At 34.4% G+C, this 17,545-nt stretch overlaps 1 protein-coding gene across 4 annotated transcripts in view; it reads right to left on the bottom strand.

Moving 5' to 3' along the window:
* obe (activating signal cointegrator 1 complex subunit obelus) overlaps positions 1-17,545 on the bottom strand; it is a 596,544-nt gene that overhangs the window by 137,511 nt on the left and 441,488 nt on the right. For all 4 annotated transcript variants that reach the window (XM_090409638.1, XM_090409636.1, XM_090409637.1 and 1 more), the window contains 2 exons: positions 13,534-13,671; positions 4,602-4,722 (listed from right to left, as the gene is read on the bottom strand). In XM_090409638.1, the coding sequence (XP_090265764.1) occupies positions 4,602-4,722; positions 13,534-13,671 (259 nt within the window). The remainder of the gene's footprint in view (positions 1-4,601; positions 4,723-13,533; positions 13,672-17,545) is intronic.

Raw genomic sequence — 17,545 nt, 5'->3', positions numbered from 1 at the left:
TTTTCCTTTGTATCTTCCTTAATCTTGTTTCTTAGGCATCAATACTGTTCCTTGCCTTCTACAATCTTATTTTTTCTTGCTTTATTTTGTTCTTCTATTAATTTAAGTATCGCATTTGCAATACAAGACTTCTGCTGTTGTAATTTTGTAAATTCTAACACTTTGTATAATAAATTTAGTTTAATCCTTTATCCAAGTGTAAGCAAACAAAGTATGCATCTGAAGTATCTTCAAGATACTTCAGATGGAAGTATCTTGAAGATACTTTACCCGAGGCAACTCGTGGTAAAGGTGGACCAAGCTCTCATCACTCCTTGTCTTAGTATCTCTCATAATGCAAAGCACATTGACTTGTGGACATGTATAAGGCTATGCATTAAGGGAAGCCTTTTCACCTTTACCACAAGTTACTAAAACAAGGAGTGATGAGAGCTTGCTCCACCTTTACCACGAGTTGCCTCAGTCCTGAAGATACTTCAGATGCAAACTTAGTTTGCTTACACTTGGATAAAGCATTAAACTAAATTTATTATAGTCTAACCAAGTGGAAAAAACTTCTAACACTTTGTATGCTGTTTTTTTTTTAAGCTATTTTGTTGATGACCATCCAGTCTTTCTCAATGTTCCTGTCTAAGCATGTGATCCGCTTTTTTTAAAAAATTCATTTTTTATATCTGAAGTCTTCAGTAGTTCGATATCTAACTTTTCCTCCTTATTCTATGTATTTTCTAATGTTTTATTTTACATTTTGCAATAATAAGTTGTCACTCTCTATTTCAGCTCTTGGATAGTTGTAAAATATAGACTTATTATTATATTATTCCTCAGTGCATAAACGAGCACAGGAATGCAGGCACTCCTGTGATTGTCTATGTAAGCACTTCTGAATGACATTAGCTAAATTAATCATCAGTTTAACTTGATTTTTAAAAGTACCTTACATCCTAGACTGGATTTAAATCTAGGTCTTTCCAACCAATCACTAGCATTTGTAAAGCCATCAATTCTAGGAAAACTGCATTCCTAAAATATGTGTTGAATGTTTTATGCTTCAGGATTCCAGTTCTCGTTGACAAGAGGCAGTTATGACAGATGTTTCCAGTGATGATAAAAGCTTGTTTATGATTTAAGAATTTTTGACAGTTTTTATTTGTTCTACTACTGAAGATATTTGGAAAAATACTACAAAAGTTTAAGATAACTGGTTCCTATAAAGCTGGAACCTTATGGGGAACTGAAATAATAAGGGTGAGGGAGAAGTATATGTATGTAGTGGTAAATGCTAAGAGGTAAATACTAAGATCTAGTAAATCAGAATAATATGTAAATAACATTAAATTATGAAAGAAGAAATGGCAGATATTTTACATATCATAGTTAGCCATTAGCCACCAAATGAAATTATACAATGAATAGCTATAAAACAACAGTAGAACTGCATTAGTAGGAAGATTAAGCAGCACGCTAACCAGAATTTCTTAAACAAAAATGAACTTACTAAAATTTGTTGGAAAACAAAGTTGTCAGTTTATATCCAACACTAACTCAAAGCAAGTTTTTTCATTTGGTTAGAAAATAAATTCTACTTGACAAGAAATTATCATTCTGTTTTTATCCTTAATCCAAGTGAGAGCAAACAAAAAGTATCCAAGTGAACTAACTTCACAACTAGGCTGCTTATATGGAGGCAGATGACTTCACATCAGATTTCTCTGACATGCATTATGGAATGGGCACTATTCAGACTAGTTCTGAACTTTAACCAAATTTGTTCAAGGTGTTTGGGAGTTCAAAAAAAAACTGTGGGTGGTCTACAAAAGATCACCCTCTGATACCTCTACAACTGGATCACTAAAAGGTTTTGGTCTCTAGGAGTCTCTGGTTAATTCCATTAGACTGCATTATGCCAAGCATTAACACTGCATAGTCACAGGTAAGACCCAAGCTGTGCTAAGCCTCAGTTCTACACAGTGTTAAACCATATACAAAACCTAGTCTCTACTCAGCAGCAGCAGGTCAAGCCTGTCAGTATGAAGTAGCCATTCTCAACCCAGTGTCTGGGTTGAGAATGGCTTTATATCATGGCTAAGTGTTTCCCTGAATAATTTTACAATAGCATCAGAGCCACACTTGGGAAAACTAAGAGAAAGCAATAGTAGAAGTCACACTTCAATATACAAGTAGAGAAAATGGTGTAGCACCGTATGATTATTAAAACACTCTGGATAGGAGAAGGTTGCAGCAAGTTTTTGCTTCGTTAGAAAGTAAGTTATACTTGATAAGAAATTATATTCTTGATATTTTCCATTACCTAGGAAACAAAAGTTTGCACATGAAATAACTTCGTCATTAGGCTACTTGTATCAGGAGATAATGACTTTTTAGGCAATAAAAGCAATTTACTTTCTAACGAAATTAAAACAACTAGTTTCAACTATCTTTCATCAAAAGATATTTTAATAATATGGCAATATGCTATTTTCCTACTTGTATATAGAAAAAGCTCCATAGGGTCTAGCTCCCACTCAAGAGATCTCAATAAAGGTTAAAATCAGTCTCAGTAGTAACCTTCTCATAATGCATGGCAATATATGTCTGAAAGAAAGTGTGCTGTGCATTATGGAATCCCAGGGCAATTTGAAGTGAAGTCATCTGCATCCATATACAAGTAGCTTAGTTGTACTCACATGCAAACATCTCAGTCTTGTTTATGCTTAGGTAAAAGGATAAAAACGAGATATAATTTCTTGTGAAGCATAAATAAATCACAAGCTGCGAGTTAATTATTTATGCTTCAGAAGAGAAATAAGTGAATCTTTAATAGATCACAGCCATTGTTAAAATCTTCTTTACCAACTAAACAATCCAGCTAACTGCAGCCTAATGAAATGAGATTTCTTGGGGAAAAAAACAGAAGACAAAACGAAGATAAGATAAGAAGCCAGACAATATGAACAAGACTGGGAGTTAAACCACTTAAAACAATTATCTAGGAAATATAACTTAAATGATTAGTGCAATATTTTATTAAAATGATTAAGGTTGTGTACAATGCTTAATGATATTTTCATTAATCATTCTACGTTTTATGTATTTATGCAAAAAAAATTGCTGCCTATTCTAGATTCAGACAAACTGCCTCCTGCTCAAACAGATAGTAGATGAATTTCAATGCCTATTGTAAAACTAAAAGTTCCATATATGGTCTATCAAGCAAGGTTTTCGGATAAAGCATAAGCCACCAAGGGTGGTAAATGTATAATGGATTTAACTATGTGTGGGTGGAATCCATATTAAAAAACAAAAGCAGCAGTGGAATCTTATGTACCTAATCAGAGGGCTCAACAGAAGTTGTGCTTTTCCATGCTTCCTCCCCTTTTACATCCAGATGGTATTATCATAACTCTTGGAAATATTCTTCTTTCAACTCCTGCACAGATACCAAGGCAGATCACTCCCTCTATACCAAGAACAGAAAGCAGCTCAATCACTGCTTTCTGTAGCATTACCAGAAAATTCTTGAACAATTTAAATATCAATAAGCCTTTTGGTTTTGATGATATCCCTTCTTCCTAATCATACTCTGCTGACATGTATTCCACAGCAAGAAATCAAGCCTATATTCAGCTTATCTCAAAAGAAGTGAGATAGGTCAGCCATTAATTATCATTTTGGTAACCTCAGTTTTCTAAACTTCTTCAATATCCAGAGCACCAACTAACTAGTAAACACACCAATACAGATTCCATTACTTTTTATAGCAGATCTCCCAGCCAGCATTATCCTCATTTGGACACAAGTCCAAGAAAAAACATTGGAAGAAATTCATGTGGTTACTCTTGCATTTAAAGGAGTAGATTCTAATGATTTATCTACCAAATTACTATTTAGTCATTCACTTATGGATGGCTTGCTTTTCCCCCATTTCCATTTAAGGAGGAATTCAGCAGATTCCTATCTCATTTCACCTCACCTCCAGCTTTGTTAATATCTAGATCTCCAGGTAAGATCAAATATCTCTTCTCTGCTTATTTACACCATCATATCACATCCACAGCCTCCTAACCCTTCAAAAAACTTGGTATCCTTTTCTGCAAAAGATAATTTCTCATTTTTGTGAAGTTATCCAAAAATCCAAATTTTTATTTTTTATTTATTTTTATTAAATATAGTGCAAAGCCTATAGAAAATCAATGACATATGTGGACAGCAGACAAGAGAAAAACGAATCTGCTGATATTGTTTTTGAAGCCTGATGGGCAGAAATTGTGGCCAGTGGTGGATTGTCTGCATTTAGCTATTTTAAAGTTGGACCTAGCAAGATTAATATCTGTTTTGAAGTTTTCAGGCTTAACAACAAATCATCAGCTTGTGAGCATAAGTAACTTAAAATTTTTCAAGTTTAAAGAAGAACAAACAGAAGGCAAGTTAGAAGTATAATAAGAGCAATAATACTTTTATCTACATAATTCACTAAGCATACCCATCAGGCACTTTTCAGTATTACATATATCTGCATAACAGTATTTGTAAATAATTTTATTTACAAATACTGTTTTTATTAAATTTTATTAAATTATACAGTGAATTTTTTTTTTTACCTGTAATAGGAAAATCTACATATCTCTTTTGTTTGCCATCGTAATATTCAGTGCCTTTAATTACCACCAAATGAGCAGGAAAATTGACTCCCCATGCTAATGTGGCTGTAGCAATAAGAACCTTTAAAATTAAATCAAATATTAAAATCATGAAATAGCCTACAGAAATTATACTTAATAAATTCATAAACTACAACATTTTAAACAGTTTAAATTTCAAGCAAACTTTATTACTGTCATTATATGAGCATCTCCATGGAGGCCAAAGTCAATGTGGCTTTGGTCTCCACGAATATTGGTTAGTGTGGCCAAAGTCCATACCAACCAATATTCACACAATACTTATACCTTTCCTTAAACTTATTCACTGACAAACTACTCATGCAACTTCTTTGGCAAGTCATTACACGTGTATCTGAGCAAAAAATTTAGACCTCTTTCTTACTAAGTACACATTTATACAACTTCCAGGTTCAATCTCTTGTTTTCTTCCTATTGTTAGGTTTTAAAAAAAATTCTCTGTATCAGTCTTATAAAATCTCTTTAGTAGCTTTTCCGTTTCTATCATAACCCCCCCCCCCCCTTTTCTGCTTAACAACCAAAATTTGTAACCTACAAACATTCAACTATTCTCATAGGAAATATTCCAAAAACCAGTCACTATATCACTCACTCACCTCTGGATCCTCTCTCTACTACTTCCTCATCCTCAATCAGGAAACCAATAATATGGTATAGGTAAAATAGCATATTACAGCATAAAATTAAAAATGCTGACTGATATTAGAAAGAGAAAGATGAGTTATTTAAAAGATTGCCAAAAGATAAGAAATTACATGGTTTAGTTATGACAGGAAAAAGTCCAAAAGGTTACCGAGTTAGTCCACACTGGTAACTGTACAAAGTGACAAAGAAGATATGCTTTGAATGAAGGAAACAAGAAAATGCAATAATGAGGGGAAAAAAATCATGCTGGTGATAGTACTCTGATGAGAATTTTAATGTAGAAGACAATATAATTGTTATAATAAGTAATACGATAATGGACAAATCCTTATAAGTATAGATTTCAATATTACATTAGAACCAATATATGTTTTTGTTAGGGTATGGAAGTAACCAGGATCCATTATTAGCATTTGGATCCTAAATGAGCTATTGGTCAGAAGTTATTACTTCCTAGCCAGGGGCCTTTGCAGTCTACCATCATTTCCCAAAGTGTTCTATGCCTGTAATCTGTGAGTTCAGGAGGCTGGTTTGCCTGTTTTGAAGGAAGGAAAACCAAAGTTTCTGGGGGAGGGGGATCTATCTCTGTATGAAACTGGCTAACTCACCTTTAATTGAAAACATCTGATAAAGGTTCCTCATATCATGGACTGGAATTGAACCCAGGTCTTTCTGACCAAAGAGCTTTGTCTAAACTGACTGAGCTGCAGAACCAATATATAATCATTATATATTGGTTCTGCAGCTTATATTATATATTATATTATCATTACCACGTGCTTTTTCATTCTTTATCTTTTCTATTACATTCATTTTTTTCATTTTTATAGAACCAATATATAAAAATGAAATAACGAATGTAACAGAAAAAATGAAAAGGCATGTGGTAATGATAATGTAATGATAGAAATACTTAACACAAATAAAGAAACTATTGTTGATAAATTGCAAATGATCTTTAATAAAGTGCTAGAGAGTGAAAAGATACCCAGACAATGGAAAGAAGCAACATTAACCATAATTCCAAAGAAAAGTGATCTTCTGAAATGTGAAAAATGGAGGGTAATTAGCCTATTGTCTGCAACAAAATTTCATGGAAACTTTTGATTATAGAATTAAAAATGAAACAGAAAAGATATTAAGATATAAACAAGTTGGTTTTAGAAAGGGAGAAGTAAAGCATTTATATACTTTAAGGAATACAACTGAAAAGGAGTATAGAATTTAGAACTTCTTTATACTAAAATTTTGTACATTTTGCCAAAGCTTTTGAGAGTACAGATAGACATTATGAATAATTAAAAGACACTATGGAATTTCTGATAAATTTGTAAGAAAATAATAATAATAATATATATATATCATCCGGCCTGGTTGGCTGAGTGGTTAGTATATCTGCTCTCCAGCCAAGAGGCTGCGGGTTTGAATCTCGCATAGGCATGGATGTTTGTGATAATCCTCTCCCAATATGGACTGGATTACCATGGGAGTAGTAGGATCAAAACCTTCTGCAATGGGAAGATTCAATTATTCAATTATTAACTCAGAATTAAAACTTGAATTCTATAAAGCAATATAATTAATTTTTAACTTACTAAGAAAGAAAATTTTTAATTTTTATTTTTAACACAAAATAAAAATAATAATTATAATTCAATTATAAGAGAGGGTGAGAGAGTGATCATATGTGTGTGTTGTGTTGTTATTACCACTACCAAAAGATAAGTCATTTTATCATGGTTCAGTTAATATTAGTTATCTCATTGCAGTTTTTGTTTTACATGGGTGTGGGATTGACCGAGTTATTTAGTTTGTAAGCAAAAGTTGTATTTCTTTTGTTTAAGTGTGTTATTGTCAGTATGGTGCCAATGCATAGTAGAACAATGGCAGCAAAGATGTACTGCTGAGCGATTTGAATTTCTGTGATTTTGTACAGTGCAGCATGTGTGAGATGTATTCCTCACAAAAATTAAATGATTTATGGAAGCAGAGTGAAACAGGTGGATGAGTGTGCATTAAGTGTTTCGACAGTGAGTGCCAGTTAGGTGGCAAGAATGATGTGAATGTTAGTAGAGTGGATAATATCAATAGCAAAATAGAAAATGTTAATGTTGGCAATAATAGTGCAGCATGTGTGAGATGTATTTCTCACAAAAATTAAACGATTTATGAAAGCAGAGTGAAACAGGTGGATGAGTGTGCATTAAGTGTTTCAACAGTGAGTGCCAGTTAGGTGGCAAGAATGATGTGAATGTTAGTAGAGCAGATAATATCAATAGCAAAATGGAAAATGTTGGCAATAATATTGAACTTGTGACGATGGAATTACAGAAAAACAAAGTAGACCTAAATAAGGAAATAGTGTGCTTGCATGTTATCCTTCATAGAATAAAGTGCAAAAATCAAAAAGTTGCAGAAGTAGCAAGAGATTAGCATTTCTAATAATGTCTGAGGTAAAAATCAAGATCATGTCAATAAACGAAAAAATCAAGGTAAGGAGAAAATTATGTGCAGGGATTCTATGATCAGAGGAGTACATAATGAAAGTATAACAAAATCATGTTTCCCTGGTGCAAAATTAAATATTAATCACTTTCTGGATGCAAAAAAAGGTAAAGCAAAAGAACTAATAGTCTTGGTTGGCACTAGTGATCTGAGGGATGAGAAGTATTCTATGAGGGAGGATGTGAAGGAGTTGTTGGACAAAGCAAAATGAAGAGTGAGAAGATGAATACTGTAAGTCTACTACTGCCATAAAACGATAGAGGCAAATTGAGGAGGAGGGCAGTGATAGCAAATGAATCAATATGCAGGTTGTGCAGAAGGTATAATATAGGATTTGTTGACCTACGGTCTGAGTTTGATGGAGAGGATCTGTATAATGCTGAGGAACTGCACCTAAATGGTTTTGATGTTAGGTGTCTGGAGAAAGCTTTGCTCACTGAGCAAATTCAAAAAAACTTAAGTAATTAGGGTGGATGCAGGTGAATGGGAGAATGACCAACAAGCACAGAATTTAGTCTCTAAAGCAAAAATATTGAACAGGGTAGTCAATTCATGAAGTAAAGGTGAATGGGGGTCTATAGGGATGCTGCAGTCTCTATACACTAATGGCAGAAGTATTAGAAACAAGAGGGAAGAGTTTTTGGCTTTGATTAGTGCAACCTTGCGAAAAGTTATAGGCATTAGTGAGACTTGGCTAACAAGATGATGTAGTTACAGGATAGAATGTGAGTGTTTAGTATTTTCATAGAAGATACGATGGGAAGAGAAGTACTTCTGATGTTAGAAGATGAATTGCAGCCAAAAAAGAAGAGGAGATAGGTGGCAGTTCATTTGAAGAAATCTGGTATGAGATCAAGGCCAATAAGACATAATATACAGTTGGTTGCTGCTAAAGGCCAGGAGGTTCCAGGGATGATCTGGAAGACATGCATTAGCCAATTAGTATGATGAGTGCAGGTCTAATGATTATTATGGAGGACTTCAACTAAGCAGATGACCATGCGGTCCAGACTTGGGAGATTGTAAAAAATGAGAAATATTCTGTCAAATATTTAGACAAATATTTTGTCTAAATATAACAAACTTAGGAGGAACTTCAAAGCTGTGACATGGCATAATCCCTTGCAAGGTTTTATGCCATGTCACAGCTTCTATGCATTACTAACAGATGTTAGTAATGCACAGAAGATAATTAAGAGACATCTAGGTAAAGCTATATTAAATTATATATTTACAGAAAGGAGGTTTAATCAGGTATGAGTTAGATGGATGAGTAATATCATTAATCATGAGCTCTGTGAAGGGTATATAAGGAGAAAGGTGACCAGCAAACTCATGAAGATTTTTTTTTTTTTAATCACTAGAGGTCAGGCTAGGGAAAAGGATTAATTAACTATGTAGATTTAGTTTACCGGTATACAGGGCTAGAGCATGTAGATTGGCTCCTTATACACTTGTATCCTTCCGATGATGACCTCGATACAGAGGTCGAAACGTCAAGTTTTATTTTATTAGTAATTAATAAAATAATCTGTTCAACATGTGTGTTTTTGTATCCCTAAATTTATAAATATGAATGCTGATCACCGTGTAACCTTAAAAGAAAGAATCATCATAATCTATGGAGATGTGACCCACAAGCAGCGCAGCCTCTACGGTAAGCTAAAGATACATGTTTCCTTGTTAACGAATCAACTAGCCTTTTTAAAACGATGTAGAGACAGCAATGTAATACCCAACTGCATTAAACTAAAAAAGAAGTTTAAATCAGCCAAAGCACTCTGTATTTATGCCCAGTTGGAAAAAGCTTTGTTACGAGAACAAATCCACGAGGCATGTAAAAACCTAGCATCCACCCAAGCCAAAGTTCTACAAGTTAAATTAGAGCTATCCGACTACGTTATTCCAGAAATTTGGGAGATTTTGAGACAGGATCGCAGACGACTTGGCCAAGCACTTATTACTGAAAAACAAAGAAAAATTATCGACGTATCTGAACCAAAATTTGGCTCAGATACGTCAACGATATTTTCGCTATTTGGCCCCACGGCCATGAAGCTCTAAAGGCACCCTTAAACACAGAGCTCTAACTATTTGTTCTAATGAACAAGCTCTAAACCAGGAATACAAGATCATCAACCAAACATTTATAAAAATGGATACAGTAAAAAGACTATTCACAAGATTCTCCACAAAGATACCATTAAGAAAAAAAGATTTCAGGAATGCTATTGCCATTCCTTATGTTAGAGGCATTTCTGAAAAAATAGAACACTACACAAATATAACATTAAAACCACCTTTAAACTTCCGAATAAGTTAAGACACCTAATCAGTTCTTCTAAAGATCCTCTTCCACACCTAGCCCACCCAGAGGTATATAAAATACAATGCACATTGCACATGTAACATACCATACATAGGGGAAACAGGGCGAACTATTCCAATCAGACAAGACAAACACAAACGACACATTAAATACCTCCATTTTTGAAAAACCAGCCTTTCTGACCACGCACTCCAAACATACCACAGAATTGATTGGAAAAATACCAAGTCCCTACACTGCACCAAAACCTAGTTTGAGAGAAAATTTAAAGAGTCGTGAAATGCTCAAACATAACCCTAATCTCAACAAAAATGATGGCCTAACCATTCCAAGAATGTGGAGAACCCATCTACAACCTGTATAACAACCTAAACTAGCCGTAGAGAAATCCCACTACAAGAAGACAACCTGGTGAAGTATTTGTAACATTCAACAGCAACCGAAGGAAATCATATTATAACAACCAGAAGAATATTAATACATGAGGACTTTAACAGTTTATTGTAGTTGTATTTCTTTTTATTTTTTTTAATTTAATTTTATTTTATTTTTAATCACTAGAGGTCAGGCTAGGGAAAAGGATTAATTAACTATGTAGATTTAGTTTACCGGTATATAGGGCTAGGGCATGTAGCTTGGTTCCTTATACACTTGTATCCTTCCGATGATGACCTTGATACAAAGGTTGAAACGTCAAGTTTTATTTTATTACTAATTAATAAAATAATCTGTTCAACACGTGTTTTTGTATCCCTAAATTTATAAATATGAATGCTGATCACCGTGTAACCTTAAAAGAGAAAAAAAAAACCTCATGAAGAGTACAAGGATCTGGCAAGAAAGATGACCAGTATGGTAACAGAGGCAATATCAGATTACGAGAAGAAATTAGCTGAGCAGACCAAAGGAAATCCCAGAGTTTTTTCGCTGTGTGGCAAGTAAGAGGAAGAATGACTATTAAAGAATAACCTTAATGAGTGCTGATGGTGACCAGGTGAAAAAAGCAGATAAAATAGTTAAATTACTGAGTGACCACTTTGCAAGGGCATAGCATCCAAGTGAGGTTACTGCTGTGACATATGTGATAGAGACTAATGTGGGAACAGAGGTGGACGAGTTGGAGGTTCTTAGAATATTACAGAATCTCAATGTAAATATGGCTGTAAGATTAGATGTAATATCAGCTTGCATTTTATAATGTCCAAAGGAAGTGGCAATACCTGTGACCAGGCTGTTTAATTTAATTCTCTGTTCTGGTAGAGTTTTGGAATAACAAATTATGAACCAATCAGTACCCCAGGAGTGGTGGTAAAAGTACTGAAAAAAAAAATCCGTTAAAAAGAGAATTCAGGAATGGGTGAATAAAAATATGATACTCTATTAGGGGCAACATGGTTTTTTTTTGTGAAGGGTCAGTGATGCATTCATAATTTATTAACTTTTTATAATAGTGACAGCTGAGTTGGATAGAAGAAATGGCTACATAATGATTCTGCTGGATTTTTCAAAGGCATTTGATCAAATATCACATGGAACTCCGTTATGCAAATTAGAACAAATAGGGATAGATATGACACTGTTTATGTGGATAAGAGGGTGGCTGCTGGACAGATATGAGAAAGTGGCATGTGGAGGTGCAGAATCCAAGTTAAAGCTGGTGACTGGTGGTATGCTGCAAGGTTCAGTGCTAGGATCACTACTGTTTAATTTGTACATAAATGATATCGGAAATAACCTGAAAGGAAATATTCAGTTGTTTGCTAATGATGCAAAATCAGGTAGAGTTGTAGTGAATCAAGACGTTGTAGAGAGCTTTCAGGATGATTTAAATAGGCTGTCAGTATGTGCAAAAGATAAGAGGTATCAGTTTAATGTGGATAAATCTAATGTTATGCATTTTGGGATAAATAGATTACAAGCCGTGTATCACATTGATGGCACTGTACTCCAGGAAATAGATGAAGCTAGAGATTAAGGGTGGTGGTAGACACAGAGTTGAAGTTTAGAGGACATGTTGCTAAGGTAGCTCATAAGATTTCTTGGGTACTGAAGTCTTCATTCCCCCCCCCCCCCAGAAATAGGAGGACATTTTTAATAAGGTCTTAATACAATAAATATAGTTTAATCCTTTATCCAAGTGTAAGCAAACAAAGTTTGCTTCTGAAAATATCTTCAGGACTGAGGTAAGGTGGTACATCCCTTGGCAACTCATAGCAAAAGTGGATCAAGCTCTCTCATCACTCCTTGTCTCAGTATCTCCTATAATGCAAAGCGCATCTCCTTGCAGACATGTATACTGCTATGAATTAAGGGAAGGGCCACTACCCAGACCGGTTTCGACCTTTATTGAGGTCTCATCAGTGGGAGGCAGACTCAGACTGGCGATACTAAGTCAGAAGCAAATTGAGAGGTCATATTTACCTATACGAGTTAACAACCGGTGTACCACCTTATTATTAAATTACTCTGGATTTAGAGAAAGATGTTGAAAGTTTATTTTGCACTTGGTTAGACTATAATAAATTTAGTTTAATCCTTTATCCAAGTGTAAGCAAACAAAGTTTGCTTCTGAAAATATCTTCAGGACTGAGGTAAGGTGGTAACATCCCTTGGCAACTCGTAGCAAAGGTGGATCAAGCTCTCATTGCTCCTTGTCTCAGTATCTCCCATAATGCAAAGCACATCTCCTTGTGGACATGTATACTGCTATGCATTAAGGGAAGGGCCACTACCCAGACTGATTTCGACCTTCATTGAGGTCTCGTCAGTGGGAGGCTCAATAAAGGTCGAAACTTCCAAGGTCTTAATATGTCCACATCTGAATTACTGTGTGCTCAGTTCTAGTCTCCTGGGTTTCTTGGGGATGAGGAAGTAATGAAGAGGATTCAGAGGCAAGCAACCAAGATGGTGAGTGGTTTGTGGAATGGCCTCTATGAAGATAGATTGAGAGTATCTAGACTGCAAAGTTGGTTGATAGGCAAAAAAGAGGTATATTATAGAAACATTTAAGTTACTTAAAGGGTTTTATGGGATTGATGCAGGGGAAATGTTTCAGCACTTGGCTAGAGTTCATTCCTGGAAGTTGAGTAAAAGTCTGGTTGGTGGGGGTGAAGACTAGATTTTTCAGTTGGAGACTTGTGAGTATATGGAATGGATTGCCAGAGTTAGTTATTAGCACTTTTCCTGTTAATGGATTCAAGCAGAGGTATGATAGATTGTATAGATAGCTTGGGTCTCCTGTGATGAGTTTTAAAACTTCATGGAAGTGCCAATACAATAATAACAGTAATATATTATAAACAATACATTCAAACCAATCACACATTAATAGTTTTTCAACATATATCAACTTGACTCCTTTGATTAACATACCTGTATTTTCTGGTTCACAAACAGCTCTTCTACTGTCTTGCGATCACGTTCATGCAATCCTGCATGATGAATACCAATACCAAATGCTAAAGTGAGCTTCAGATTCTGGTCACGAATATTTTGTAAAACAGAATCTAACTAAAGAGAATATAGAGACTCAATTTTAATAGATATTATGTTTTCTAAGTGTACAATAATAAAAAAACTTCAATAAATTGTTAAACTTATTTTTAACTTACAATATATATCATATTGTTCTAAGAATATCAACTTTTCCTCAAATTTGCCCATGCAAATATGTTGAAAATAAAAGAATGTCCTTATTACTTTCATCTCTGGAGGTTTGATAAACGTGACAGTCACCTGACAAACCTCAGCATTAATGTTAATGTGACAAGTTTAGAACACTTAACATAAGCCTTTTTGGAGACTCCTCAAAGGGGCATGTACAACGTTTTTTTCTAACACATCTTAAATTGTGGTGGTTTTTTTCATTTCATTTAGCAAATCTGCTTAAGTATTAAATCAACACATTATTATTACTATTATTCAGAAATTTTCCATTGCAGCTTTCATATGTTGTGGTGCACATGAATTGAATCGAAGCTCACTGTAATTAGAGGTAAATTATTTAAAGTTAGTGTATAGAGTACAATAAAACCGTAAACTAATAGAAATATCAAAAGGATGAATAACAGTGTAATAAAGATAGAAAAAAAATTCGAAAGAATCAGACTATTCATTGGTTTTTTTTGAACTCTGATAGGGTGTTCACTTTCTCACATGGCTATGCTATGTGGCTTATGTAACTTTCTAAATTTTCCATACCTTGATAAATTCTCTCTCTGATGAGGATGCCCTTGTAACAAGTGGAAAAATATAAAGATGATGTAGTTACAGAGATTGAATGTGAAGGGTTTAGTATTTTAAGGGAAGATATGATGGGGTGAGGAGTACTACAGATGATAGAGGATGAATTGCAGCTAAAAAGAATAGGAGACAGGCAGGAGGTGGCTGTTCATTTTGAAGCAATCTGGTGTGAGATTAAGGCTAGTACAACAAAATATACAGTTGGTTGTTGCTATAGGCCAGGGAGTACCACAGATGATCTGGAAGACATGCACTGCCAAATTAGTACAATGAGTACAGATGAAGTAACCCAGCCATGCTTAGTGAAAACTTGGCATGCTGGGTCCCAAGCCTGAATATATGGGGAGGGTTGAGCGCAGGGCTTAGCAACCCAGTCTCAGAAAAAATTTTTGCTATGCAAATTGAAACCTTCCAAAATGTGATACAGGATGAAGAAAATAGAACATGAACTGCCACGAACATAAGAGGCACCTCTGTGAAAGCAGAGGAGTGGAAGACAGTGGCAGACACCTTACCGAAAGACAAGCTTAGACTGGGATGTTGGAATGTTAGAACCATGTTTGAAACTGGGAAGACATAACAAGTCTCAAGAGTTCTAGAAAAATACAGATTATAAATAATGGGATTAAGCGAAACGAGATGAATAGGAACTGGAAAAATCAAATTAAACTCTGGTCACTACTTAATCTTGTAATCTACTCTGGGAACCAAAATATGAATGACCACACAAAGGGAGTTGCACTAATGATGACAAAGAAAGCTCATGATGCACTAATGGAGTGGAATCCAATATCCGAAAGAATATTAAATGCTAGATTTAGAACCAGCAAGCAGAACATCACAATAACTGCTATATATGCACCAACGAATGATGTGATCCAGGGAGAAAAGGATAATTTTTATAACATGCTAAGAAGTATAGAAACAACAAATAAAAAAAGACATGCAACTTATAATTGGAGACTTTAATGCTAAGGTTGGAAATGATAACACTAATAAGCAAACTGTTATGGGAAAGTACACAGAGGGAGAAATAAATGAAAATGGAGAGTTACTTATAGACTTTTGTATGTTCAATCAGCTTGTAATAGTTGGAAGTCTCTTCCAACATAAAAAAATAGATCAGTGGATATGGATAGCACCAGACAGAAAGACAAAGAACCAAATAGACCATGTACTTATACCGAGAAATTGGAGGAAATCACTCCTGGATGTCAGAGTTAAAAGAGGAGCTGAGGCATATTCAGATCACTTTCTCCTAACAGCTACCATAAAAGTAAAAATATTTAAAAATAAACAAACAGAGCACAATAGGAAGAGGTTTAGAATCGAAAAACTCAAAAACAAAGAGATTAGAAATAAATTTATAACAAATCTACAGGATAAATTCGAAAAAAGAGAAGGAGATAACATAGAGGACAAAATGGACTAAGGTTAAAGATATACTAATAAGCACATCAGAAAAGATATTGGGATTTTGAACTAATACAGACAAAGAATAGATATTAGAAAATACTAAATTAAAAATAGAAGAGAGAGAGATAGAATAAAATAGAAACTGTTACAGACTGGCAAAAATGTTGAAAACAAGAACAAGCAGAAAATATAGATCAATTAACAAAGAAATAAGAAGTGCAAGAAATGATAAAGGAAAACTATTCTTTCTTTTAGTGTTGTACGGTCATTTTAGAAATTATGGACTTTACAACTGTGTTATAAATAACTCATTTAATTTCCCGACGTTTCGATCTTCATATTAAGATCACCATCTGGAGTATATACAAATATACAAGGACAAGCTGAGTTACATTACACACAGTAAGCTAAAGAAACAATGATTTGATCACTGGTTATTCTACTGGCATGACCGCTAGTGGAAAAAAAAAAAAAAACTCTTAGAGTTAACCATAAACAGGACTGTAGATAATCCAGATTTGTAAATCTAAAATAACAATTGTAATGTTAAAAATAGGACATCATTGTTACTGAAAGAAGACTATCTCTAAGAAAGAATGTTTTTCTCGTGTTATCTTAAATAGAATTTAGCTTTGATGTAGTTTAAAAATAATTTATTAGGTTTTTTTTCTTTTTTTTTTTTTTTTACTAGAGGTCATGCCAGTAGAATAACTGGTGATCAAATCATTGTTTCTTTAGTTTACTGTGTGTAATGTAACTCAGCTTGTCCTTGTATATTTGTATAAACTCCAGATGATGATCTTAATATGAAGATAGAAACATCAGGAAATTAAAAGTTATTTATAACGCGGTTGTAAAGTCCATAATTTCTAAAATGAAGGAAAACTATTATTAAATGAAAAAGAACAGATAAACAGATGGTGGAATTCTTCTTGGAGAAATTTCAAGAAATGACTGATGGTGACCAGAGACTAGGATTAAATGAACAAAATGCATCATTAGATATAAATTTGAACGAAATAACAAAAAATAGAAATTACAAAAGCAATAACTCAGATCAAAACAGATAAAGCACCAGGAGCAGACAACATACCAAAAGTAAATCCAAAACTTATAGCAGAGATATTATATCCCATACTAAATGAGATATGACAGAAAGAAGAGTGGCCTAAGGAATGCAATACTGGATTACTGGTTAAATTACCCAAAAAAGGGAACCAATCTGAATGCAAAAATTGGAGAGGTATAGTTGCTGCTCCAGGAAAGGGAAATAAATATTGGAAGACGAGTAGTGTGATAGGAGAGAATGAAGAAAAAAATATGAATGAGAAAATAATAGTAGATAGTGTGGAAGGCGAGTGACTGTGAAAGTTTCGGAGATGGTTTTGTTTGGGAGAATGAATTTAGATTAAGAGCGACTGACTTGCAAAGAGAGATAGATGAGCTGAAAGAAGAGGTGGAATGTCTTGTGAATGAGATGAGAAGTATGAAAGATGAGATTAGGAGAATGGAAGAGATAAATGCAAGGTGAATCAGTGTAAGGGAGAGAGAGAGGGTTTTGGGAATGATAGGAGAGAATGGAAACAGAAAGAGAGAGCGAATGAGAGAGAGGTATGGGAATGCTAGAAGAGAGAATAGAAACAGTAGGGGAGAGAGAGTGGGAATGCTAGAAGAGGAGAGAATAGGAGCAGTAGAGGAGAAGGAATGAGAGAGATGTATGGGAATG

This window comes from Typopeltis vanoorti, chromosome 19 (genome assembly GCF_054136105.1).
Source record: "Typopeltis vanoorti isolate ZY-2024b chromosome 19, IOZ_Tvanoo_1.0, whole genome shotgun sequence".
Classification (NCBI taxonomy): domain Eukaryota; kingdom Metazoa; phylum Arthropoda; class Arachnida; order Uropygi; family Thelyphonidae; genus Typopeltis; species Typopeltis vanoorti.
The sequence above is the reverse complement of the archived record's forward strand: the minus strand, read 5'-3'. Positions and strand labels throughout refer to the sequence as shown.